The sequence below is a fragment of the Mastigoproctus giganteus genome, chromosome 12 (genome assembly GCF_048544385.1).
Source record: "Mastigoproctus giganteus isolate SK-2022 chromosome 12, ASM4854438v1, whole genome shotgun sequence".
Classification (NCBI taxonomy): Eukaryota; Metazoa; Arthropoda; class Arachnida; order Uropygi; family Thelyphonidae; genus Mastigoproctus; species Mastigoproctus giganteus.
Genome location: NC_143586.1, coordinates 173,360,144 through 173,386,533, shown reverse-complemented (window position 1 = coordinate 173,386,533; position 26,390 = coordinate 173,360,144). Strand labels below are relative to the sequence as shown.

General features: G+C 38.6%; 1 protein-coding gene across 2 annotated transcripts in view; it reads left to right on the top strand.

Moving 5' to 3' along the window:
- Positions 1-26,390, top strand: part of LOC150077601 (very low-density lipoprotein receptor-like) — a 269,423-nt gene that overhangs the window by 67,765 nt on the left and 175,268 nt on the right. For both annotated transcript variants that reach the window (XM_090386228.1, XM_090386229.1), the window contains exons 7-9: positions 10,469-10,588; positions 15,319-15,450; positions 23,686-23,805. In XM_090386228.1, coding sequence (XP_090242354.1) covers positions 10,469-10,588; positions 15,319-15,450; positions 23,686-23,805 — 372 coding nt within the window. The remainder of the gene's footprint in view (positions 1-10,468; positions 10,589-15,318; positions 15,451-23,685; positions 23,806-26,390) is intronic.

The following is a 26,390-nucleotide window of genomic DNA, read 5'->3' as shown; positions in this document are numbered from 1 at the left end:
GACTTCCGAAATTTTTAAGGAATGGTTAACGTGTTGGGACATGAAATTACAGTGGAAACCAAGAAAAGTTCTGATTCTTGACAATTGTGCGGCACACCCCAAGTGTTCAGAATGTTTCAAAAACATTCAGCTGGAATTTCTGCCTTCCAACACGTCTTTGGTTCAGGCAATGGTTATGGGAATCATAAAAAATTTGTTGTACCACAGAAAGTTAAGTGAACCACTTCCTAGAAGCAATTGAAGAAAATGCACTGCTGTCATCATCTGCAGCCAAGGCGAGAAATAAGCAGTAAGACAATTCAGAACTGTTTTTCTCACTGTGGTTTTAAGCTTTCAGGCTTGGAGATGAAAGAAACAGCCAAAAGTGAATATGAAGCCATTTCAGAACTGCAAAAAGTTAGGAACTATGAAGAATTTGGAGGTATTGACAATAATATTGAATGTTACAACAAAAATGAAGATTGTGAGGATCAATCTTTGAAAGAATTCTATCAAAACACCAAGACGAGGAATCAGAAGGCAAGGAAGGTGACACATCTGAACTTGAACGAGTGACTACACAGGATGTCAGGAAATTCATTGAAGGATTACGACGATACTTCATGCAGGAAGGCAGTCCATTATCTGCACTAGATGTCTGTGCTGATTTTGTTCACTCACAGTCCATCAAAAAAACATGGCAGCGTACACTGGGTAAATTCCTCTGTCAATGACAATTAGGAACTAAAAGTTGAAGGGCAAGTATGCACATGTTTGTTGCATAAATTAAAATTTTAAATATCAAATATTTTTCTCTAATTCATTGTGTATTTTGCTTTAGATAGGACTTTATAGACAACGTACATATCTTCAGACAGGTCATTAATGATGTTGATATTGATGATGATCAAAAATGGAAGGCTCTGCATGAAGAATATTTAAATATTAAATATTTGGCTCAAATTTATTCTGAAATTTATTTGAATAAATAATTTGTTGCTCAGTGAAATATTGGTTTGCCTTTTTTATATCTTTATAACTATTTAGATATAACTTCGCATAATTGGGGCAGCCGCTTAATCGGGCCAAAGTGCACTAGCCCCGATGTGTCCCGATTAACTGGAATCCACTCTATATATATGATCATTATCATATTGATTGTGTATATTATATTGTTACATTGTTTAGATCATTAGCATTTTTCATATTCTTTCGGCTTTTAGTATCTTCCTTTCTTATACTTCCACTTTCCTTTATTTTTTTAGGTTGGCATCCTCCATGATAAACACTTCAGCCTAATATTTTGGCATTAAAATTTCATTTGTATTATTATTATAATACTTTAACTAACGTTCTTTTTCAGCATTTTAGTGATTGAAGGTGTTCTGTATCCTATATTCATATAATATATACCCTCGTGGGTAGCACAGTTGTTGTCATTGTCCTCCCCACACTGGATGGAAAAGACCTGAGTTGAAATCCTGTTAATGATACAAGGAATTTTAATGGGTCTTTTACACAATGTGGCTTAGGCGAGGGTAGAATGGATTTTTTGTCCAGCAAACAACAAATTCACCCCTCGACACACGTAATTTACAGACATGTATATACAGTGCAGTATGGCCTAAGTTGCTGATGCACCTAAAAAACCTTACAACTTAATATATATCCACTCATATGGTAAATCATGATCACCAACTATTTCTGTTAGGTTTACAACTCATAAAATATTATGAGTTGTAAATCATGATCACCTAATAGTTGGTGATCATGATTTACCATATGAGTGGATATATACAAAGGGTACTAGGAAAGTTTTGCAATACAGCTTTGTTTATTTAATTTTTTCAAAGTAATTTCCTCTACATTCAATACACCTCTCCATCCTCCAAAACCAATCTTTAAACCAGTTCTGCCAAGTTTCACTAGGGAGTAAAGCACACTCGTTGTCCCAAGCCCGTAGAAGGTCCTCATCACTGGAAAACCGCCTCCCTTTTAGCTTCATTTTCACATGCGGGAACAGTGCAAAGTCGCAGGGAGCAAGGTCTGGCCTGTAGGGAGGGTGCTCGAGAAGTTTCAGTCCTGTCGTGGTTAAATATTCGGTGCAGGCTTTGGCGCGGTCTAGCTGGAGCATTATCGTGATGGAGGTACCAGGTGTCCATTCTTGACTTTGGCCGCAGGTTCTTCATAGATCCAATGACTTTAGGCAGGCATTGTTCAGTATACCACTTAGCCGTGACTGTCTTCTGCGTGTCCAAAACGACACGTTCCACAATTCCACTCGATTTGAAAAATACAGCTATCATTTTCTTCTTTACAGATCGGGATTTTCTGACAATTACGGGTGTGTCGTCATCATCAAAGACCCAAACTTTGTTTTGAGCCTTGGTCGGCAGATCGTAATAGTACAGCCAAGTCTCGTCACCTGTCACGATGTTGTTCACATACCGAGATTGTCCCTTATCAAACTTTTTTAACATCTCCCGGCACCAAGTCACACGTCGTGTCATCTGCTCTTCAGTCAGTTGATGCGGCACCCAGAGAGAACAAAGTTTCTTCACGTGCAAATGATCTTGCAGAATCGAACGAATTGCTGGTGCATTTAGGCCCAAAGTATCCTCTATCTGTTGGTAGGTCACTCGCCTGTTTTCGTCAAGCATTTTCCTCAGTAACGTTTTCCTCCGTAACTGACGTTCGTGGCCTTCCCGGCCTCTCAGAATCCTCCAGAGTGAAATTTCCTCTTTGGAATTCTCTATACCACCTGAATATCGTTGTACGATATGGACAATCATCATCTAGTGCAAGAGTCATTTCTTCTAAGCACTGGTCTATGGTTAAACCACGCACGAAATTATACCGCAAAACTGTCCTTATCTCATTTCGTGACCACGATGCCATCGCAAGCACTTTACACTCTCACTACTAATGAATAACTGAGCCCATCGACTTGGCGCGGCGGCTACTATGCACGTATGAACATGTCTCAACATGCAGCAACAAGCAGCTTCCTGTGATTCATTGTTGCGTCATATTGCAAAACTTTCCTAGTACCCTTTGTATTAAGAGTTGTAAATTTTATGTAATATTTTGTAATATAAAATTTTATGAGTTGTAAATATTATGAAAATATTACTCATAAAAAAAATAGGTGCCAGTACTCATTCTTTGCTATTGGGAAAAATTGAAAATTAAAAGGATATGCAAAGTACTCTAATTTCCCCCCCCCCTCGAATAAGTAATGCTTCACTAAAAGAGAAGACTATTGTTACTTATTCTCAGTGGAGAATAAGTAACACCACCACCCAGACAGCACCGTTTTGAAATATGGTATGGGATAAAGTTCTCGGTTATCCTCATATATCCCTATTAGACTTAGAAAAGAGCATATATTCCTCGAATAGGCAACGCTTCCCCAGTAGAGAAGATTGTTGTTACCTATTCGAGGAAACTCAGTGGCCATCAGGCCCCCCAGATAGCACCATTTCCAAGCTTGTTGGCTTCTCTTCGGTGGGTGGGTGGACAGGTATCCTGGTGTTGCTGATGTGACAACCCAGTTGTGAAGATAATCCCACAATATGAGAGATGCCAAAAGGTGTACATAATAATGTTTAATTGAAAGTCAATGCAACAAGGCATCATATGTTTAAGAGTGTAAATAATCTATATAATATTGGTGTAAATACACCATAGAAAACTCTTAAATGAAAAAAGGAAGGATGAGCACAATATGAGATACAGATAAAATGATACCCTTTCACACTACAAACACAGTTTTTTCATTTAAGAGTTTTCTATGGTGCATTTATATAGAATTATATAGATTATTTATATAGATATAGATTGTTTACACTCTTAAACATGATGCCTTGTTGCACTGACTTTCACTTAAACATTATTATGTACACCTTTTGGCATCTCTCATATTGTGGGATTATCTTCACAACTGGGTTGTCATGTCAGCAATACCAGGGTACCTGCCCACCCACCGATGAAGGGCCAATAAGCTGTAAAACGGTGCTATATAGATTATCTATATAGAATTATATAGATTACAGTAAACCCCCGCTATTCGTGGTCGCTGATTTAATATAAAATGAAACATAAAAAAATGTGAATTTTAAAGTGCCGTGAACATTTTCCACCATAAAAAAACATGGGAGTTTCTAAAATCATCTTTCCCGGTCAAAACAGCCCCCTAGGCAGAATGCGCTGGTCCCACAGGAACTAGTAGTTGTTGGTGACTCTATTGTCAGAGAAGCGGGGAACATGCTTTGTAAAAAGGATAGGTGGAATAGGACCAGGGTATGTCTGCCAGGGGCAAAGATTGATGACGTTGTAGAGCGGATATCATCTTTTAAGGGCACAAAAGGTGATATAGTTGTACACGTTGGCACTAATGATATTAAGAGTAGGAGACCGGCGGAATTACTTAGCAAGTACAGGTCACTGTTGAAAAAAAGCCGTGAATTAGGGTTGAATTTGAAAGTGTCTGCAATTCTGCCCAGACACGATAGGAGGGAGTATATGATGAGAGCCTTGTCGATCAATTCGGCCCTGGAGGGATTGTGCAAGGCTCAAGGGGTAGAATTTTTTTCAGCCTGGACTGTACTTGTTAACAGGAGAGATTGCTTCTACAGGGATGGGATACACTTAAATAGAAAGGGTGCAAGAATTTTTGCTGTTGCTCTCGAGGCAGAGTTAGGTGGGTCGGAAAACTGCTAGTTGGGGGGGATACAAGGACTAATAGATTAACAGTAGCCACTGGCAGAGGTGGAAGTGATTCTTGCACTGCTTCTATTGAAATGAGCAGAAGCCTGAAAAACAAGATGCAGGATATTTCAGAGACTGCTGGGAGTCATTGCGGTACAAGTAAACACATGGGTTGTGTTAGGGTAGCCAAGAATAGAAACAGGTGCATGTATATCTGCGTGTACACCAATGCTAGGAGTTTGGTAAATAATTTTGATGAATTTGAGGTATTGCTCAAAACATCAAAGGCAGATATTGTTGGGATATCAGAGACGTGGTGTCACACAGATATAAGGAATGCGGAACTGGAATTTGGGGAATACAATGTGTATAGAAAGGATAGACAGGACAGGAGGGGAGGAGGGGTTATGCTATTAGGTAAGAAACACATAAAGTCCAAGGAAGTGAAGCCAGTCGACATCGATGGACAGGGTAGTGTCGAGTCAGTTTGGTGTGACATAAGCATAGGGAAATCAAAATTGAGAGTAGGAGTGTGCTATAGGCCTAATGACTCTGATGAGTATAATAAGATATTGTACAGGGAAATAGAGTGGGCCAGTAAATCAGAGAGTCTTATAATGGGGGATTTTAATTTCCCAGATATTTACTGGAATTTGTGGGTTGGTCACTCGCACACTAGCAAGGCTTTTGTGGATTTATTGGATGATTGTTTTCTACATCAGCATGTTCGTGAGGCAACAAGAGGGAGCAATACTCTTGATCTGATTATCAGTAGTGATTCTTCATGCATTAAGAATCTGCAGATAAATGAACCACTAGGTGGCAGTGATCACAGTGTGTTGAAGTGGGATTTACTCAAGGAGGTAACTACCATCAGAGGTAAAGGGAAGGGTTTTTGTTTTCGTAAAGGCGACTATGATGGTCTGAGACAGTATTTAAATTCTATACAGTGGGACCAACTGATGATTTTACCAACAGCAAACTCAAAATGGGAAGCATTCAAGGAACTAATCTTGGAGGCTACCAGGCTTTACATACCAACTAAGAAATATTGTTCAAGGTTTTAGGCCTAAATGGTTGTCAGATGAACTAATGAGACATGTGGCAGAGAAGAAAAATGCATGGGATACATACAAATTAATGGGTGACATGGAAGCCTATGATAGATATAAGTTGGTCTGTAACCAAGTCACAAAGGAGATTAGGCAGGCAAAGGCAGACTACGAAAAATCCTTGGCAAAGGATGCAAAGAAAAACAGAAAAGAGTTCTTTACCTATTTAAACTCAAGAAGGAAAGGGATGAATCAGATTGGTCCACTGGATATTGATGGTTCAACAGTTGAGGATCCTGCTCAGGTGGCTAACAATCTAAACGAGTATTTTGCATCTACATTCACGCATGAGGAGTTATTCAGGAAGGAGAATGATGTAGGTAAAGTAAACATTGGCATTGAGCTGGATGATTTTGTAATAACTGAGAGGAAAGTTGAGGAGAGATTGTTGAGGATAAACATAAAAAAGGCACCTGGGGTGGATGGGATCTATTCAGTTATATTAAAGGAGGCAGCAAAGGAAGTAAGCAAACCCCTAGCCATAATTATGAGAGCTTCTTTGGACTCAGGGGAGGTACCCATAGACTGGAGATGTGCAAATGTAACCCCAATTCACAAAGGAGGATCAAAGGCTGACACAAGTAATTATAGACCTGTTAGTTTAACTTCTGTTCCAGGTAAATTAATGGAGGCACTGGTTAAAGAAGCACTGCAGGATCATCTAGACAAGAATTCAGTTATAGCTCAGACGCAGCATGGTTTTGTTAAGGGCAGGTCTTGCCTGACCAATTTGATTGGATACTATGATGCAGTCACAAAAGAACTGGATGCAGGGAATAACTTTGATATTATATATTTGGATCTTAGAAAGGCTTTTGATACTGTTGCACATGGAAGACTGCTGCACAAATTGGAGCAGTGTGGCATTGGAGGCAAATTGCTGCTATGGATAAGGGGATGGTTGAGTGGCAGAAGACAGAGAGTGGTAATCAATGGACACTGCTCAACGTGGACTAATGTTATTAGTGGAGTTCCTCAGGGTTCAGTGTTGGGTCCGTTGTTGTTTTCGGTGTTTATGAATGATATTGATTATGGGATATCAAGTTTAATATCCAAGTTTGCAGATGATACAAAGGTTGGCAGGGTTGTTAAGGACACTACTGACGCTATGCTGCTGCAACAGGATCTGGAAAGGTTGAACAGATGGGCTGAGAAGTGGCAAATGAAGTTTAACATTGACAAATGTAAAGTACTACATATGGGAAACAGTAACCCCAGAGCAACGTATCAACTCTGCGGTACTACACTGACAGTGGTGGAGAATGAAAAGGACCTGGGGGTAATTGTGCAGGCAGATATGAAGTTCTCTGAGCAGTGCAGTCGAGCTGCAAGGGTAACTCATGGTGTCTTGTCAATGATATACAGGAATTTTTCTAGCAGGGATAAGGAGGTGATTATTCCCTTGTATAAGGCAATGGTTAGGCCACATCTTGAGTACTGTATACAGGTCTGGAGGCCTCATTTCAAGAAGGATGTAGAGCTGCTGGAACGGGTACAGAGAAGGGCAACAAGATTAGTGAATGGAAGAAAGGGTTGCTCTTACGAAGAAAGGCTTAAGTTTTGCAAATTACAGAGTATGGAGACTAGGCACCGGTGAGGTGATCTGATAGAGGTGTATAAGGTTTTGAATGGTTTGAGCATGCTCAATGCCAATGGGATTCTTCATCTTGCTCAGAATAATCACCTCAGAGGGCATAAATTCAAATTGAGGAAGGACGGATGTCGGATAGATGTGCGGAAATTTGCCTTTGGCCAGCGGGTGGTTGGTTGGTGGAACCGACTTCCATCACTTGTTGTTGAAGTTGATAGCCTAAACAAATTTAAAGCTCAACTGGACAGGTATTTCGAACGAACGGAGGGGTGAAATGGGAGTGGGTTTTTTTTTTTTTTTTTTTGGCTGATGCTGAATAAGCTTGCTTTCTTGCATCATATGCCTCTACTAATGCTAATGCTAATGCTAATGTTACTTATTCAAGGTAGTGAAATACATGGCAACTCGTTGTAGGATGAGCACAATATGAGATACAGATAAAATGATGCCCTTTTACACTACAAACGTAGTTTTTTCGTTTAAGAGTTTTCTATGGTGTATTTACACCAATATTATATAGATTTTTTACGCTCTTAAACATAAAAAGGGAAATAAGGAGGATTTAAATTTAGAGTAGAACATAGTCTAAATTTAAATCCTTTTTATTTCTCTTAATTCACTTTATTAATTTTGCTTTGCTATCTGTACTTTATGTGTATATATATATATATTTATATTAGTAATAAAAAAGCAAGTTAATAATTTTAACGACTGTAACTAATATTTATGGGACAATGCAGTTGCAGAGCAATCATGCATTACAACCATAATGTGTATAAAATATTAAGGATAATAATAGAAAAGTTAAATCAATCAAATAATACCATTCAGGGATTTAGGAAAACGCTGAGGATTAAAAAAAAAAAAAAAAGATTATTATTGCTTTTTACCCACAATGTAAATGAATATTAAATGTAACCCCTTAAAGGTAATATTTAAAAAGTTATATAGGATAAAGAGGTATTCAGTTGATGAAATGGTTTCAGTGAATGAAAGATTAACAAATCAGGTATGACAGATGCACCTAAAAGTGCAAAGCAGCAAGAGTATATATAAGTTTGTATTAATATAGTAAACAAAGTATGCATAAATGGATGTGAAAGTTGCACAAAGTGCCAGTAACTAAAAGAGTGAGCAAAGTAGAAAAAGAAGTGTCGATTTGTGAAAGGTGAAAGCATGTTACTATCCTACAGGTTATGATGAATTAAGCAAAATTATGGGCTGAATTACCAAGCCAATAGAAAGTGGAAGTACATCAAAATATAATAAAATAAAAAATAAAATGAAAAAATGAAAGTGGTATAGCTGTCATCAGATATGGGGAGAAACATATTTAGAAAATGGTCGAATATAGGTAATCGACATCAGATTAAGCATATTTGCCTTACCTATATTCGATCATTTTCTAAAGATGTTTCCCCCCTATTTGATGACATTTTATTTTTATTTTATTAGTATTTTGATGTAATAATTTTACTTTACAGTTCTTCCACTTTCTATTGGCTTGGTAATTCAGCCCATAATTTTGCTTAATTCCTCATAACCTTTAGGACAGTGGTTCTCAAACTTTTTAATGTGAAGACAGCCTAAATCCATTATGAAAAATTCCCAGTACCCGGTGCATGGGCGCTGGCAGAATATTTTGTAAGTTGGTGCATGTGGAAGGGCAATGAAGGAATTTTTTTTTTAAAAATGCATGAAAAAAAACATTTGGCTTTTTGGTACAGGATTTAAAAAAAAAAAAAAAAAAAAGTTTGGCCTCATACCACTTTTTATGCACAATTTCTTTATCTCTAAGAATAATAAATTGTATGAAAAAATCTAAATTAAAGAAATAATATGCAATTGTTTTTTCATACTTATTTTAATGTTTTTAGAACAATAAGTACATTTTCTAATTTATATCCAGAAACTAAAATAATTCAAAATTAAAACAAAAAACAATACAAAATTATATCATTTGCTAATATTATTAGCATCATTTGCTAATATTACTCTGCAAACAATACACATTGGATTAGGTGCAAAACTATCACCACACCATGTAAACCCCATATCTAAGTAACTGTCTTGATACATATGAGTTTTTTTTCTAGTTGAACTTGTGCTTACTTCAGTTTTTCTGCTGCTCTGTGAAGTATCTTCGTTGTATGCCACTATTTGTTTATTCAAATGTTCATTACTACCTACAAAAACAAAAAAAAACAATACAAAATCATTACTACCTACAAAAATAAAAAACAATACAAAATTATATCATTTGCTAATATTATTAGCATCATTTGCTAATATTACTCTGCAAACAATACACATTGGATTAGGTGCAAAACTATCACCACACCATGTAAACCCCATATCTAAGTAACTGTCTTGATACATATGAGTTTTTTTTCTAGTTGAACTTGTGCTTACTTCAGTTTTTCTGCTGCTCTGTGAAGTATCTTCGTTGTATGCCACTATTTGTTTATTCAAATGTTCATTACTACCTTGATATTTTCTCTTTTTAATAATAAAGTTTTCCCTGGCCACTGTTTTAAAGTATTTGAAATAGAAATATTAACTAAAGCTTTAATGTGCAAAACATGCTTGACTATATGCACAACTAGGCACACTGATACACCAAAGGAGGAATGCACTCTAAGGGCTAAGATCCACTAAGCGAATATGAGCGTTCGAAGCGGCCCTGTGCTGTTTCAAATACAGTGTACGTGACAGATGGCTCGGCTGTTCCGTATATGTAGGTGTATGTACATAAACACTGTGGTGTGCAGTCAGCAATTATTTCATGATGACTTCTAATTTACACAGTTGCATGAAAATCAACGACCTTTTGTAGCAACAGCCACGATGTAAGCCAATGCTAAATTTGACGTCGCGGCACCCCTATAAAGAGTAAGTGGCACCCACTTTGAGAACCACTGTTTTATGATAGTGTAATTAATAATACATATTATATTATACAATATTATAAGGACAGTGTAATTAACCAAGATTAATAAAATTATCAATAACTCAATTTTTTAAATATTTACAAAAGTTCTCTTACTCTGATTTACTTAATTATTTTTATTTATAGGCTCTAGCATCTGTAGAATAAACCAGTTTCATTGCAAGGACGAAACATGCATACAGGGAAATCTACAGTGTAATGGAGTTAATGACTGTCCAGATAATTCAGATGAAGATAACTGTATTGGTAGGACCATAGCTGTGCATTTTGGATAAATTAATTATATACAGTAAAATCTCGTTAGTACAAACTCGGTTTATATAAAGTACTCATTTATATGAAGCACATACCATTCATTTATTACAAAGTTATTTTTCACCCCGTGAGAAAGAAATATTGTCATTTTGTATGTTTAATACAAATCTTGACAGAGTGATCTGATTATTGCCTCCAGCCACCTGGCTCCCTACTTTCCGAAGGATGGCACTGACTTGTTAGAAATTGGTTTTGTGTAAACAAAAGCAGTTTATGGTAGCTACAATGTCAAGTGCACTCTGAAAAACATCTTTCTGAAGGATGAGTTGTTAAATTAACAAAAGAATAAAAAGTTTTTCTAAGTACCATATTTCCCCATGTATAAGACGCACCTTAATTTTGGGGCCCGAAATTTGAAAAAAAATGTATTACATAAAGTTATTGAATTCAAGTTTTATTCATCATAAAATTCATACAATTCCTCATCACTGTCAAAACTCCCATCCATTAGCTTGTCCTCATCTGTGTCTGATGACGAATCACTGTCTTCGTATATTGCCTCGTCCTCAGTTCCAAAGTTTGAAATGCCACACTTCTTAAATGACTTGACAACAATCACAATCTTGATATTATCCCAGGATCTTTTCACCCAGGTACAAACTTCTCCTATAGTTAGTTTCTTCACTCTTCCTGCTGGTATCAAATTGTCCCCAGAAGACTTCATCCATTGGTTCCATTAGTCTCTCATGGCAGCTTTGAAGGGTTTGTTAATGCTGACATCAAGTGGTTGGAGCTGGGATGTCAAGCCTCCAGGTATGATGGCAAGTTTTGTTTTTTGCTCTGTGGCAATCTTCTTTGTGTTTTTTGTTATGTGTGCCCTGAACTGATCAAGCACCAATAGGGCAGGTTTGCGTAAGAGGCCACCTGGTCTCCTGCTCCAAACTTTCTCAAACCAGATCTTCGTCCCATCCTGATACATCCAACCCTTGTCATGAACGTGGACAATCACTCCTCGAGGAATGCCTTCTTTTGGCATTGTTTTGCGTTTGAAATTCAGCGTAGGAGGCAGCTGGGTTCTGTCGGTTCAACAAGCTAAAACAACTGTATAATGGCTCTTTTCATGTCCACTTGTCTTCACAGTTACAGTTTTCACCCCCTTCTTATCAACAGTTCTGTTACTTGGGACATCAAAGTGGGACTTTGTCCATATTTGCAATCTGGCCCAACTCAGACTGATGTGTCTTCCGATATTGAATGACAAAATGATGAAATTCAAGGACCTTCTGCTCATAGCTTTCAGGCATCTTTTGTGCAAGTCTGGTGCGTGTATGCATGCTTAGTCCATTCCGTTTCATGAACCTGAAGCACCAATTGTGTCCTTTGAAATCAGTAACTTCTTTTTCATCAGCAATTCTTCTTGCCTCATGCTAAACCATCTTTGTGGCCACAGGAATTCCAATTGCCCTTTGCTCTTCAATCCATATCTTCAATTCCCTCTCTAAATCAGGCCATTTTGCTGACTTGCCTCTCATGGCCGCCTTCTGCCATGGTGTTTCCAGTAGGGTTTCTTCTTCCCGTAGCCGGTCACGGATTGTTTTCTCAGTTGGAGGAGGACCAAACTTACGTTCGCAGCACGATTTCCATTCACTTTTGCAAACTGGATCACTTTCAAATTGAATTCAGCACTGTACGAAAATCTTTTCTGAGCCATTTCTGGGCAGAATGTGGCAAAACATAACCTAATATACCGGTAACAAGTGCGAAACAATGAGCGCAAAGACAACAAGCACGAAAAAGCGGGAAATGCAAGTAAAAAAATCTACAACCACTGTATAAGACGCACCCAGTTTTTAGACCCCAAATTTTTCGAAAAAGGGTGCGTCTTATACATGGGGAAATACGGTACTCATTTATATGAAGCACATACCATTCCCCTGCGAAAGGATAGGCTTTTCTATGTAAATATATTCATTTATTACAAAGTTCTTTTTCACCCCGTGAGAAAGAAATATTGTCATTTTGTATGTTTAATACAAATCTTGACAGAGTGATCCGAATATTGCTCCCAGCCACCTGGCTCCCTACTTCCCGAAGGATGGCACTGACTTGTTAGAAATTAGTTTTGTGTAAACAAAAGCAGTTTATGGTAGCTACAATGTCAAGTGCACTCTGAAAAACATCTTTCTGAAGGATGAGTTGTTAAATTAACAAAAGAATAAAAAGTTTTTCTAAGTTGTTTACATGCACTCCCTTGCTCTCCATGGGAATAAGGTCAGTTGCAATTGTTATCCCAGTTCAAAGAGTCTTTTGCTATTGTATACAGCAATCTATTTTTCTTGCCATTTTATCTGAGCTGACGTCTTTTTCAGAATTTGTCTTTAAATTAATTTAAAATTTGTTTATATTAAATCTTATCTAGCAGTGTTATGGTGACAAAATGTAGACTGATAGAATTAAGCCTGGAAATTAAACTAAAAATTATACAAGAGGCTGATAGGATGGAAAGAAGCAAAACGGACATTGCAAAGGAATACAACATCCCTTTACCTCCTTTATTTACAATACTGAAAAAATCAAAAAAGACTTGAAACGAATTCATGGTGCAAAACACAAGGAACTTGAAACAAAACTTTGAGTGGTACCAACAAATGCATGCATCTAATTTGCCAATATCAGTTCCAATTTTGCAAGAAAAGGCAAGTTATCTAGCTCAGCAACATGGGATTAGTGACTTCAAATGCAGCAGTAGCTGGCTCCAAAGATTTAAAGAGAGGAATAACTTGGTTTCTGGAATGTTTGCAGTGAGTCTGGATTAGTCGACAACAAAAAGACTACAGACCGGTTGTGTTCTGTACAGTCCATCCTTGAAAAATGAGGCAAAGAATATTTTTAATCTTGACAAAACAGGTTTATTTTATAATTTGCTGCCAAACAAAACATTTGCTATTCGAGGAGAGTCTTGTCATGGTGGAAAATTAAGTAAACAAAGACTCACTGTTCTGTTATTAATAATATTGAACAGTGAAATTTATTAATAACAGAACAGTGAAAGAATCACTGTTCTGTTATTAATAAATATTTAATTCAGATGGCAGTACAAAACTACGCCCACTTGTGATTGGTAAGTTTTCCAATCAAAGATGTTTTAAAGCAGTTAACCAACTTCCCTGTGATTATGAGCCCAATAGAAGTGCTTGGCTTGCGGTCAAAATTTTTCAGTCTTGGTTATCAAAATTGGACAGAAGAATGGCTTCAGAAAAAAAGGAACATTTTGATGATTCTAGACCATTGTACAGCACATTCTGCCAAGACACAAGTTGACAAATATGCAGGTGTTGTTTTTACCCCCCAATACCACCAGTTTAATGCAACTACTGGATCAAGGCATTATTTATAACCTTAAGAGAGCATATAGAGACCGCCTGATAAGGTACTTGATCCGCAACATAGGAGGGAACATTTTGCAGCCAAATTGGAATGTCTTGGATGCTATCCGTAATTTTGTTATTGTTTGGGAAAGTATTACATAAAGTGTAATAATCAACTGCTTCAGAAAGCGTGGCTTTGGAGAGAACATGGTCCAGCAGACGAATGTGATAGCACAGTGAGGAATGGAGAAATTTGAAGGAGCATATGGATTTTGTTGGCAAATTTGAAGAGTTTGTGAAAGTATTGTTGTTATTTGGTTTTTGGAGCATTAGCAACTAAGGCCATATTGCTCCGGGGATATGCAGTGGCCATTCCCTGTCCTTTCCGCATCCTCCATATTTGGTGGTCATTGGCTCGAACCCTGGTCTAATGAAGAAGCATGTGCTATGCACTGCTGCTCATGCACACCTGGCTACGGAGGTGCCCTGTGAAAGTGAATAATGAAGTTGCTACTACTGCAACACCAACACCAGAAGAGCTGCTGGGTACCAAAAAAAAAAAGGATGATGTTTTTGTTACCAGTGACAGCGAAAGTGAAGAATTGCATGTGCACACTGCCATCTAAAAAAGTAAAACCCAAAATGCATTGAACATAATAGAGAATGCGTTGGCCTGCAGTAACGTTCATAAAGAAACAACTATTGCATTTGATAACATCTGTGCTGTAGTTAAAAATGCACATAGGACAAAAACTGTGCAAACAACATTGGATTCTTTCTTTAAATAAGATTAATTTATTAAAAAGTTAATGGTTTGTATATCTCCTTTTATATTAAGCTTGTAATTCTTTTTACTGTGATACTAAAATATCGTATACATCAAAGTATATACTGTATAATATTTTCATTTCCGTTAATATTGCTTTTCTCTTTTATCATACAAATAAAATAAAATCTTTAAAAAATATATTATTCCTATTACTGTATTGTTAGACAAAGCTTTTGTTTTTATTTTATTTTATTTTATTAATTTATTTTTGATATTATTGTTTATTATTATTCTTAGATATACAGTATGTACCAAAAAAAAACGGTAAAATTTTGACACTTTTTGGGGGATCTCGTTATTACAAAACATGAAAATTTAGGTCCCTTCTACTTTGTATTAACGAGATTCCACTGTATAGTTCTTTTATTTTAAATTTATTCCTGAGTACTGATGTAGTGAAATCATTTGTTTAGCATCTGGAAACAGTTTTTCAAATGATTGTTTTAAACACACACACACACACACACACACACACACACACATGTGTATATATATTATATAATTCCCTCCCCTACTTGTTATAGTAATTACTCGGAGACCATGTCAAGAAAAAGTTGAATATGACTGTGGCGACAATCACTGTATCAATATGAATCTTGTCTGTAATGGAAAAAATGATTGTGGAGAATGGGAAGATGAAACTCAGGAAAAGTGTAGTGAGTACTTATTCTTTTTTTTTTTTTTGTTATTATTATTAATGAAATAATAGAATAGTTTTCCCTGCATTCCAGATATGAATGTTGAATGTTCTTCTATAACCTTTCATTTATACAGATATGTAACATTTAGCATTTTTTTTAATAAGTCCTGATATTTATATAGTTATTTATTTCTTAAACGTAAAGATGATTAAAAACTTATTGCTGTTGTATTAATTCTTCCTCTTATAATATTGTTCATAAAATTATATAATTTAAATTACCTTTGTGAATAAGAAAACAAAAAAAAAATTTTTTTTAAAATATTTATTTGTAGTCTCAGAAAAGAACTGTTTTACATTTTATCTCAGAAAAAGAAAATTAAACTAATTGTGTTTTTAAACTTATGTATAATTATTATGTATTGATGCTTAATAATAATATTATTATTATTATTATTGATTCTTAATAATACCCACTTTGCATCAGTATATAACATTGATATCTTTATAACCACTGAACCATTATATAATTTCCATCCAAATGTAATGTTATTTATACAAAGTGTTTCAAAACGTGTGTGCAAAAAATTCTGTGAGATATTCTAGGAACCAAGGAAGAAAAAAAGTAATATAAACATATGCCCAAAAAAAGTTTTATGTACAATCATTTTAAGTCATGTCCACCCAGGATGAAGGGAATGCAGTCATGGATATGTCATACACTAAATATAGTAAATATTATTGCTTTCTTCAAAAGAATGACAGAATTTCATTCTGTCATTCTTTTAAAGTTGGTACGTATATAGCACCACACATGTACCAACTGTGTACCAACACATGTATCAACTTGATACATGTACTACATGTATCAAGTGTAGCACCACACATGTACCAACTGTGTGGTGCTACACTTGAGGTGGTGGAGAATGAAAGGGACCTCGGAGTGATTGTGCAGTCAGATATGAAGTTTTCTGAGCAATGCAGACAGGCTGCCAGGGCAGGTCATGGGGTTTTGTCAATGATATATAGGAATTTTGCTAGCAGGGAAAAGGAGGTGATTGTCCCTCTGTATAAGGCAATGGTCAGGCCATGCCTTGAGTACTACATACAGGTCTGGAGGCCTCATTTTAGGAATAATGTAGATTTACTTGAGTGTGTACAGAGAAGGGCAACAAGATTGGTGAGGGGAATGAAGGGATCCTCTTACCAAGCTTAAGTTCTGCAAATTGCAGTGGCTGGAGACTAGGCACCTGCACGGTGATCTGATTCAGGTGTATAAGGCCTTGAATGGGTTGAGCACACTGAATTCTGATGGGATCCTTTGACTTGTTCAGATTACGAACCTAAGGAGGCATAAATTCAAATTAAGAAAGGATAGATGTAGAATAGATGTGTGGAAATTTGCCTTTAGCCAGCGGGTGGTTAATTGCTGGAACAAACTTCCATCTGTCTTTGTGGAAGTTGATAGGTTGAATAAATTTAAGGAGGAACTGGACAGGCATTTGGAGGGAATGGTGTGATTTTTTTTTTTTTTTGGCTGATGCTGCATAAGCTCATACACTTGCTTTCTTGCATCACATGCCACTACTACTACTACTACTATTTCAAAATGAAAGACAAGCTTTTGCTTGAATTCCCCCTTCCTTCCCCTCTCGAAGTGCTAAAACAATCCAGCAAATTTGCTCTGTGTATAATATTATTGTTTAGTTTCACACAATATTTAAATTTTCCAGTATTGACTATGCAAATATGCACCTCATGTGTGGTTAAGCTGGAAGAAATTCACTTGAAGCAAGACAATTATACCACAAAAACTTTCCTAACAGAAGATTGACACATTGTTGAATGTTTATGGCTAGTGATAAAGTTTTGAGGAAAAGAATTACATTTCACTATACTACAAGATGAGCAGCCAGAACAACATCAAAGCATTGAGGAAGAAATTCTTGAAATGGTGCAAGAATATCCATGGACAAGTAGCAGTGAATTGGTGAATGTAAGGTCTTGCATTTGGGAGAAAATAATCTTGGGGTAGCTTACAGACTGGGAGTCATGGTTCAGGATGCAAAAGGTTATGGTTATTTGTGCACTTGCAACGTATTACTACCTCGATCATGAGATCTTGTCCAATTACGAAATCAGGATGCTATTAACCCATCCATTGCAAAAAGACATACATCCTCTTCTTTAACAGATCATCCTTTCCGCACAACCATTCCGCACAACAGACCGGACATAACCCTTGTGGACAAAATGGAAAAGGCTACCTACCTGATTGACATAGTGGTGCTGAACACTAGCAATGTCCAGAAAACCCATGAGGATAAATTAGGAAGTACACAAACCTGATATATGAGATCAAAGAGATGTGGCATATGCAAGAAGTATCAACCATCCCAATCATTGTGTCAACCACCGGTATGGTACCAAAGACTCTATATAGCAGCCTAGCAATAATAGGTCTCCCAGAGAACACCTACAAGAAACTCCAGAAAGTCGCAATCCTGAACACAGAGATTTCCTCGACTGACAGTAACACCAGACATTACAACCACCTGGTGTACTTGGTAGCAGTACCCATCACGGAGTGGAACCCCCCCCAATCGACAGTTAACCTCAAGGATTACTTCCAGAAACATCCAGCAGCACTCCACCAGGCCACAAGGACAATCAGTATACCCCACTGAACCTAAGTGAGGAATCCCCCCCCAACCGGAAGGTAAAAACAAAGATAGAAAGATGGGCAGAGAAGACACTCCATGGCAGTCACTACAATGATCTCCATCAAGATCACATAGATAAAATTGCTTCCAATGCATGTCTCACGAGCAGGACGCTCTTCCCCAAGACTGAAGGATTCATGCTCGCCATCCAAGACCAGGTAATCAACACCAGGAACTATAGAAAATACATTGCCAAGGATCCTAGAGTATTCGATGACACCTGTCGACGATGCCACCTGGCCTCAGAAACGATCCAAGACATCACCGCGGGATGCAAGGTGATCACCCAGACTGAGTACACTCATAGACACGACCAGGTAGCCAGGATAATACATCAGAAGCTAGTAAGGAAATACCAGCTGGTCGAAGAAAGTGTACCATACTACAAGTACGAACTGCAGGCAGTACTAGAGACTCCAACCCACAAGCTGTATTGGGACCGCACCATAATAATGGATAGGACAATCCTCCACAACAGACCGGACATAACCCTTGTGGACAAGAAAGAAAAGACTACCTATCTGATTGACATAGCGTTACCCAACACCGGCAACCTGCAGAAAACCCATGGGGAAAAAATCAGGAAGTACGCGAACCTAAGACAGGAGATCAGAGAGATGTGGCATATGCATCAAGTAACGACCATCCCAATCATCGTGTCAACCACAGGTATGGTGCCAAAGACCCTACATAACAGCTTAGCAGCAATAGGTCTCCCAGCAAACACCTACAAGGAACTCCAGAAGGTAGCAATCCTGAACACCTGTAGGATAGTCAGAGAGTTCCTCGACCAACAGTAACACCAGACATAACAACAACTACCCTGTGTACTTGGTAGCAATACCCATCACGAGGTGGAACCCCAAATCAGGGAGAAAGAATATAAGGTATAATAATAATAATAATAATAAGGGGGCATGATGGCCCAGTGGTTAAGACACTGGACTACCAGCCTGATGGACCTGGGCTCAAATCCCGCATTGGTGGAAGCGAACGCGGCTCTATTACGCTGGGAGACCAATATAATAATATTAAATGATTTAAAAAAAAAAAACATCGTGAAAGTTACCCCATTGGACTCCCAAGGTCGGAGTGACTACTGAGGCAAGTAGTGGCACCACCTGGTGTCGCTTGCGAAAACTAAATAAATTAAATAAACCACTGGACATAAGCCGAAGCTAAACAAATCCACCTCCATAGATGGATGATGTCGCAGATAAATATTATTCATACTGCATTGAGTGTGAACCGCAGAGGGGTTAGTTCAAAAAGTTGGAGACAGTCTCCCGAGCAAGACAGTGGAGCAAGTGGTGCTGTCCCCTGTAAGGCTACCACAAGAGAAGGGCAAGACCATCCAGCCCCACCAACTGGAAGTGTTTCCTGTGCAACTGCTAGTGACCACCCAGGAAGGAAGAAAATGCCAACGCATGAAGTGGAGCATTGAAATGAATGCATACATCATGCGAGCATAATATGAAATAACCAGGCTAGAAACTGATATGACAATGTACAGATCACGACTACATACCAAATGGTTGGAACGATACTTGGATATTCAGATCACCGAACAGCGATTAGCAGACCAAAGAAGGACCATCATCACGAAGAACCTAATAGCTCCTGCAACCTTGGAAAAAATCAAGCAGGATGTCAGCGATCTGCTACAAAGCACAAAGAATATGGTCAATATGGAACCAGAGGAGCAACAGCAAGAAGAAATACAACCCAGAGTAGCTGAAGTGGAAAGAGACGAAGTCATGCTATCCAGAATAGAAAATGAGTGGAAGAAGGCCCTAACAGAATTCGAAGGAATCGACCCCACAAGAACCCACATGATACCTAAGCAGAGGCCAAATAAAATCCTGTGGAGAGTAATAGACCACCTCAATTGGCAAATAATGCCACATTACCTTGACAACAGTGGTGCAACGCTGGAGGCTATCCACACAGCCGTATACTGTGCTGGCATAGCAGCCACTAGGATTAATGGAAAAGAAACGAGAGACCAGCAGCAGAAGAATCGAAAACAGAAGGAACCGCTAGCTTGGGAAGAAGACAGAAGAATTAAGAGTCAAGATAGGTCAGTTGACCCAGTACCAACAGAGTAATAGAAGTAAGAAATTGATTGGAAAGGTGAAGAGCATCCTCAAGAGAGACAGCATCCACAGCAAACATACCAGAAATCAGAGAATACTTGGACACACTGAAGCAGAACCTCCTCGCACTCACCGATACAAAGAGAGCTCCCAGAGGAAAATAAACAACCGAATTTTTGATGAGGACCAAAGAGCCTGCTACAGGAAACTGGGTGAAGATGAGAAAGCAGGAAACGGACCACCTGAGAAGAAGACGATCAAAGAATTCTGGAGCAGTGAAGTAAGACATAACAGCAGAGCACCCTGGATAGAAGTAGAACAGAAGAAAATGAAGGACATACAAGAGATGAGAGAGTGGGAGATTGAGAAGAAAAAGTAAAACAGTCGATCAGGAACACCCACAACTGGTGAACCCCGGGAATTGATAACATCCACAACTACTGGTACAAGAGGCTCACCTGCACTCACTCGAATGATAAGACACCCGAAGACAATCCCAAAGTTTCTCACTGAAGGAGTCACATATCTGAAGCCTAAAGACGAAGATTCAAGAAACCTGGCGAAATACAGGCCAATCACGTGCCTCCCAGTGATGTACAAGATCCTGACCAGCTGCATAACTAAGAAGATATCAGACCACTTAGACAGTCAGAACATAATAGCCGAACAGCAGAAAGGATGCAAGCAGCGAAGCAAAGGATGCAAGGAGCAATTAACCATAGATGCTGCAGTTATGGAGCAAGCCTTCAAGAAGCACCGCAACCTATACACAGCCTACATCGATTACTGCAAGGCCTTCGACTCCGTACCTCATAGCTGGCTAATAGAGATCCTGAAGATCTATAAGGTCAATCTGATAGTGACAAACTTCCTAGGAGCAACAATGGCGAAATGGAGTACCACCATTAAAGTCGAGAACATCACAACCAGGCCAATCCCCATTAGAAGAGAAATCTTTCAGGGAGATGCTCTGAGCCCACTATGGTTCTGTCTAGTGCTCAACCCGCTATCCACCATGCTCAACGGCAGCAAGTATGGATATATCCTCAAAGAAGGAAGAAAGAACCTGTATACCCTCACCCACCTGATGTACATGGATGACATCAAGCTCTACGTGGCAACCGAGAAGCAACTCCAGCAACTACTCCAGATCACCGAAGAATTCAGCAAGGATATCAGGATAGAATTTGGTCTAAAAAATGCAAGACCCACACACTGCACCAGGGAAAATTAGTTAGCCAAAACTACCAGCTGCTGACTGGTAAAGAGATCGAAGCTATGACAGAAGGAGAGACCTACAAATGCCTAGGAATGATGCAGGCTGAGCAGTTAGAACACAAGGAAATGAAGAAGTGCCTGCCTGAAAAATATCATCAGAGACTCAGAAGCCTGCTGAAAGCAAAATTGAATGGAGGGAACACAGTTAAAGTCATAAACACCTATGTAGCTCCAGTACTAACATACACATTCGGGGTCATAGATTGGACTAACACCGATCTAGAAGATATCATGCGAAAGACAAGGACAATGATGACCAAGAGTTGCCAACACCACCGGAAGTCAGCAGTTGAGAGAATAACAATACCTCGAAAAGAGGGAGGAAGGAGACTGATAGACCTGATAGAACAACAGAAAACAGCGATAGTTAACCTGAAGGATTACTTCGAGAACAACACAGCACCACTCCACCAGGCCATAAGGAAGATAGATGTGGTATACCCCACTCAACCTAAGTGAGGAATCCCATCCACCCTGACGGCACAAGAAACGAAGTTAGAAAGATGGGCAAAGAAGACACTCCATGGCAGACACTACAATGACCTCCATCAAGATCACATCGATAACATTGCTTCCAATGCATGGCTCACAAGCGGGATGCTCTTCCCCGAGACTAAAGGATTCATGCTGGCCATCCAAGACCAGGTAATCAACACCAGAAACCATAGAAAATACATTGCGAAGGAGCCTGGAATATCAGATGACACATGTCGATGATGTCACCTGGCCTCAGAAACCATCCAGCACATCACCGCAGGGTGCAAGGTGATCACCCAGACTGAGTACACTCATAGTAGACATAACCAGGTAGCCAGGATAATACATCAGAAGCTAGCGTGGAAATACCAGTTGACCAAAGAAAGTGTACCATACTACAAGTACGAACCCCAGGCAGAACTAGAGACCCAAACCCACAAGCTGTACTGGGACGGCGGCATAATAATGGATAAGACCATCCTGCACAACAGACCTGACATAACCCTTGTGGACAAGATGGAAAAGGCTACCTACCTGATTGACATAGCAGTGCCCAACACTAGCAATGTCCAGAAAACTCATGAGGAAAAAAATTAGGAAGTACACGAACCTGAGACCTGAGATCAAGGAGATGTGGCATATGGAAGAAGTATCAACCATCCTAATCATCGTGTCAACCACCGTCATGGTACCAAAGACTCTACATAGCAGCCTAGCAGCAATAAGTCTCCCAGAGAACACCTACAAGGAACTCCAGAAAGTCGCAATCCTGACTGTAGTATAGTCAGAGATTTCCTCGACCGACAGTAACACTAGACATTACAACCACCCTGTATACTTGGTAGCAGTACCTGTCATGGAGTGGAATCCCCCCAATCAGGGAGAAATAATATAAGAGCAAAACAATAATTGTAATAATAATAACTGGCAACCTGCAGAAAACCCATGGGGAAAAAATCAGGAAGTTCACGAACCTAAGACAGGAGAACAAAGAGATGTGGCATATGGAACAAGTAACGACCATCCCGATCATCGTGTCAACCACAGGTATGGTGCCAAAGACCCTACATAACAGCCTAGTAGCAATAGGTCTCCCAGCGAACACCTACAAGGAACTCCAGAAAGTAGCAATCCTGAACACCTGTAGGATAGTCTGAGAGTTCCTCGACCAACAGTAACACCAGACACAACGACAACCACCCTGTGTACTTGGTAGCAATACCCATCACGAGGTGGAACCCCCAATCAGGGAGAAATAACATAAGAGCAATAATAATAATGCGATTAGGGCAAGTTGCTTCTGAGTGATACTAAACCGATGTTATCGTGTGTTTCGTTCAGGCACCAATCAGCACAGCGATTGCCATGCCTACCTGTCAGTCAATATATCGCTATCGACTTCTGCTCCAGACCGAAAACACCTACCGTCTGTTTACTGAGCGAGCAGCACTAGAGTGTTGTATCGGGAAATTAGTTTTCTGTGTAAGTTAACTGATGTTTCTCGTTGTTCTCGTGTTGGCTTTCTTTACCTTCGCCAAATGAACAAAGTTTATTGTGTGCATTTAATAATAACCTTAAATTTTAAAATAATTTCTTAAATGAGTTTACCCATTTTGTTGATATGTTTAGTTTTGGTTATTTGCCTTTGTTTACATATGAGTTTTATTTATATTTCAGATGTGAATGAGTGTGCAGTAAACAATGGTGGCTGTTCACAGAAATGCATTGATTTACCCATAGGATATCTTTGTGAATGTTATTATGGTTATGGTTTATCAGATAACAGAACTTGTGAAGGTATATTTTTTCTTCACCATTACTTATCCATGTATATATAATAGGGCTTGTTTTTAATGACACATGAAAATACAGTTTTATATTGTTAATTCCTAATGTCACTTAAAGAAAAAATCATATATATTCTGTAAAATTTGTTGTTTCCAGCTGAATAATTAAGGTTTTTGGGTTTCATTTCAATGCTGGCATTGAAATAATCTCAAGATTTTATGCATTTCTATGTCGATTTCTGTTTGTGGACACTTCAGTCCCTCTGATAGATGACTAACTTTTGGCTTTCAGTGCTTGGGCTTCTGCTTATATTAGTGCCAATGTCGCTATCCATAAATGGACTTAAATTGCTAACATCGTTTTAATATAAATAACATCACGATAATTTTAATATAAATAACATCACGATAAAGAAGAATACATTATTTATTTAAAACTCAAGGTATTATCATAACAATTAAAATTAATATTTTAATTTTCATGATAGTAAATGATGGCACCAGGCATCATTCATGTACCAGAGATTGTTGCTGAACCATTTAGTGTAATTTGCTTGTGTTTACAGGATAATTTGCATATTGTGCGGACAGGTTTGGTTTTTGGGTTTTTTTTTTAGGAGCATTAGCAACTAAGGCCATATTGCTCCGGGAATATGTGTTGGTCATTCTCTGACCTTTCCACATCCTCCGTATTTGGTGGTGACGGGCTCGAACCCCGGTCTAATGAAGAAGCGTGTGCTACGCACTGCCGCTCCTTCCCACCTGGCTACGGAGGTGCCTTGTGCAGACAGAAAAACCCACACAACGTGGTAGGGGTAATAAACCCTACTCTCTCCAACTGAGATTGTCATTAACTGCAGCCATAATCAAAGAGAACTTCAGAAATTCCTCCAGTCACTGTAATGGGAATCGAAACTATACCTTTTTTCCAAACAAGTTTTTTTTTTTTTTAATTTATTAAACTTGGCAATCCTGGCCAGCCTTCCTGGCAGCCCCACCACCTATATAAATTAATTTATGTAATACATATATTATAATATAATACATACTGCCACAAGTTGGTTAAAATCCCCAGCAGGTGGAGACAGACCAGGGGTCTGCTATCTGCTTAATAATAATACCTAAAAAGAAGTAGAGAAATGTTCATGTTCTAATATATACAGGATGTATGAGAATTATCTTTACAACTATGATCATAAATAAAATTTTAATTGGGAATTGCAGAACAATACTGAAGGTCTCATCTTATAGAAAAACTTTTGAAGTTCCACTGACAAAATGCACTCTTATAAATTGCTCCTGCTGCAAGCGATTATGCAAGATAATAGGGTTGCCCATTAAGAATATGCAGTCACCATGCTTGATAGAGTCGACAGGGATAATCAATTTCTGGAAAAAATCATGTTCACAGATGAACCCATATTTCAGAGACAGTTAACAAACAAAATGTACAAATCTAGGGATCAGAAAACCACATGTCATGACAGAGCACATTAGAGACAACCCCAAAGTTATTGTGTGGTGTGGCCTGTTTCATGATCGTGCGGACTCTTTTGCTTTGTCGAATCAACAGTCAGTTGTAACATCTACCTAGACATGCTGGAAAACTTTGTCTGTCCACAGCTAGAAGGACTGCAATCTGGTTTTCTTTCAGCAAGATGGTGCCTTGCCACACTTGGGCTTGATTGTGCACAAGTCTCTCAATAAGAAGTTCCCGAACTGATGGATTGGGCACGGTGGTTCTAAACTTGGCTGTCTAGAACACCAGATATCATTCCCTGCGATTTCTTTCTGTGATGGTATGTTAAAGACTGTGTGTACAAAACTCTGGTGGCTGACATTAATGATTTGATGGAAAGAATCGCAGTCAAAATTGAAAACATTGGTGCAAACATGCTGCCACATACAAAGCAGGAATTGGAATATTCTTTGGATATTTATTTTGTGTCTGACTAACAGTGCCCACATTGGGTAGGTTAGGTTAGAGCACATTAGAGACAGCCCCAAAATTAATGTGTGGTGTGGCCTGTTTCATGATCGTGTGGACTCTTTCTTTGTCGAATCAACAGTCAATTCTAACATCTACCTAGACACACTGGAAAACTTTGTCTATCCACAGCTAGAACTGCAACGTGGCTTCTTCTTCCATCAAGATGGTGCCTTGCCACACTGGGGCTCAATTGTGCATGAGTCTCTCAATGAGAAGTTCCCGAATCGATGGATTGGGCATGGTGGTCCCAACCTTGGCTGCCTAGATCACCAGATATCACACCCTGTGATTTCTTTCTATGATGGTATGTTAAAGACTGTGTGTACGAAACTCTGGTGACTGACATTAATGGTTTGAAGGAAAGAATTGCAGTCAAAATTGAAAACGTTGGCATGAATATGGTGCGTTTGCGGCAGGAATGCCGCATACGCAGCAGGAATTGAAATATTGTTTGGATATTTTGTGCCTGATTAATGGTGCCCACATTGGGTGTTTGTGACTTTCAGAAAAAAACTTTGAAATTTTCTCTGTTGCCTGAATGGTAATTCTGTCTTTCAATAAAGTTTTTTCAAAGTAAAGTTGTAAAGATAATTCTCATGCACCCT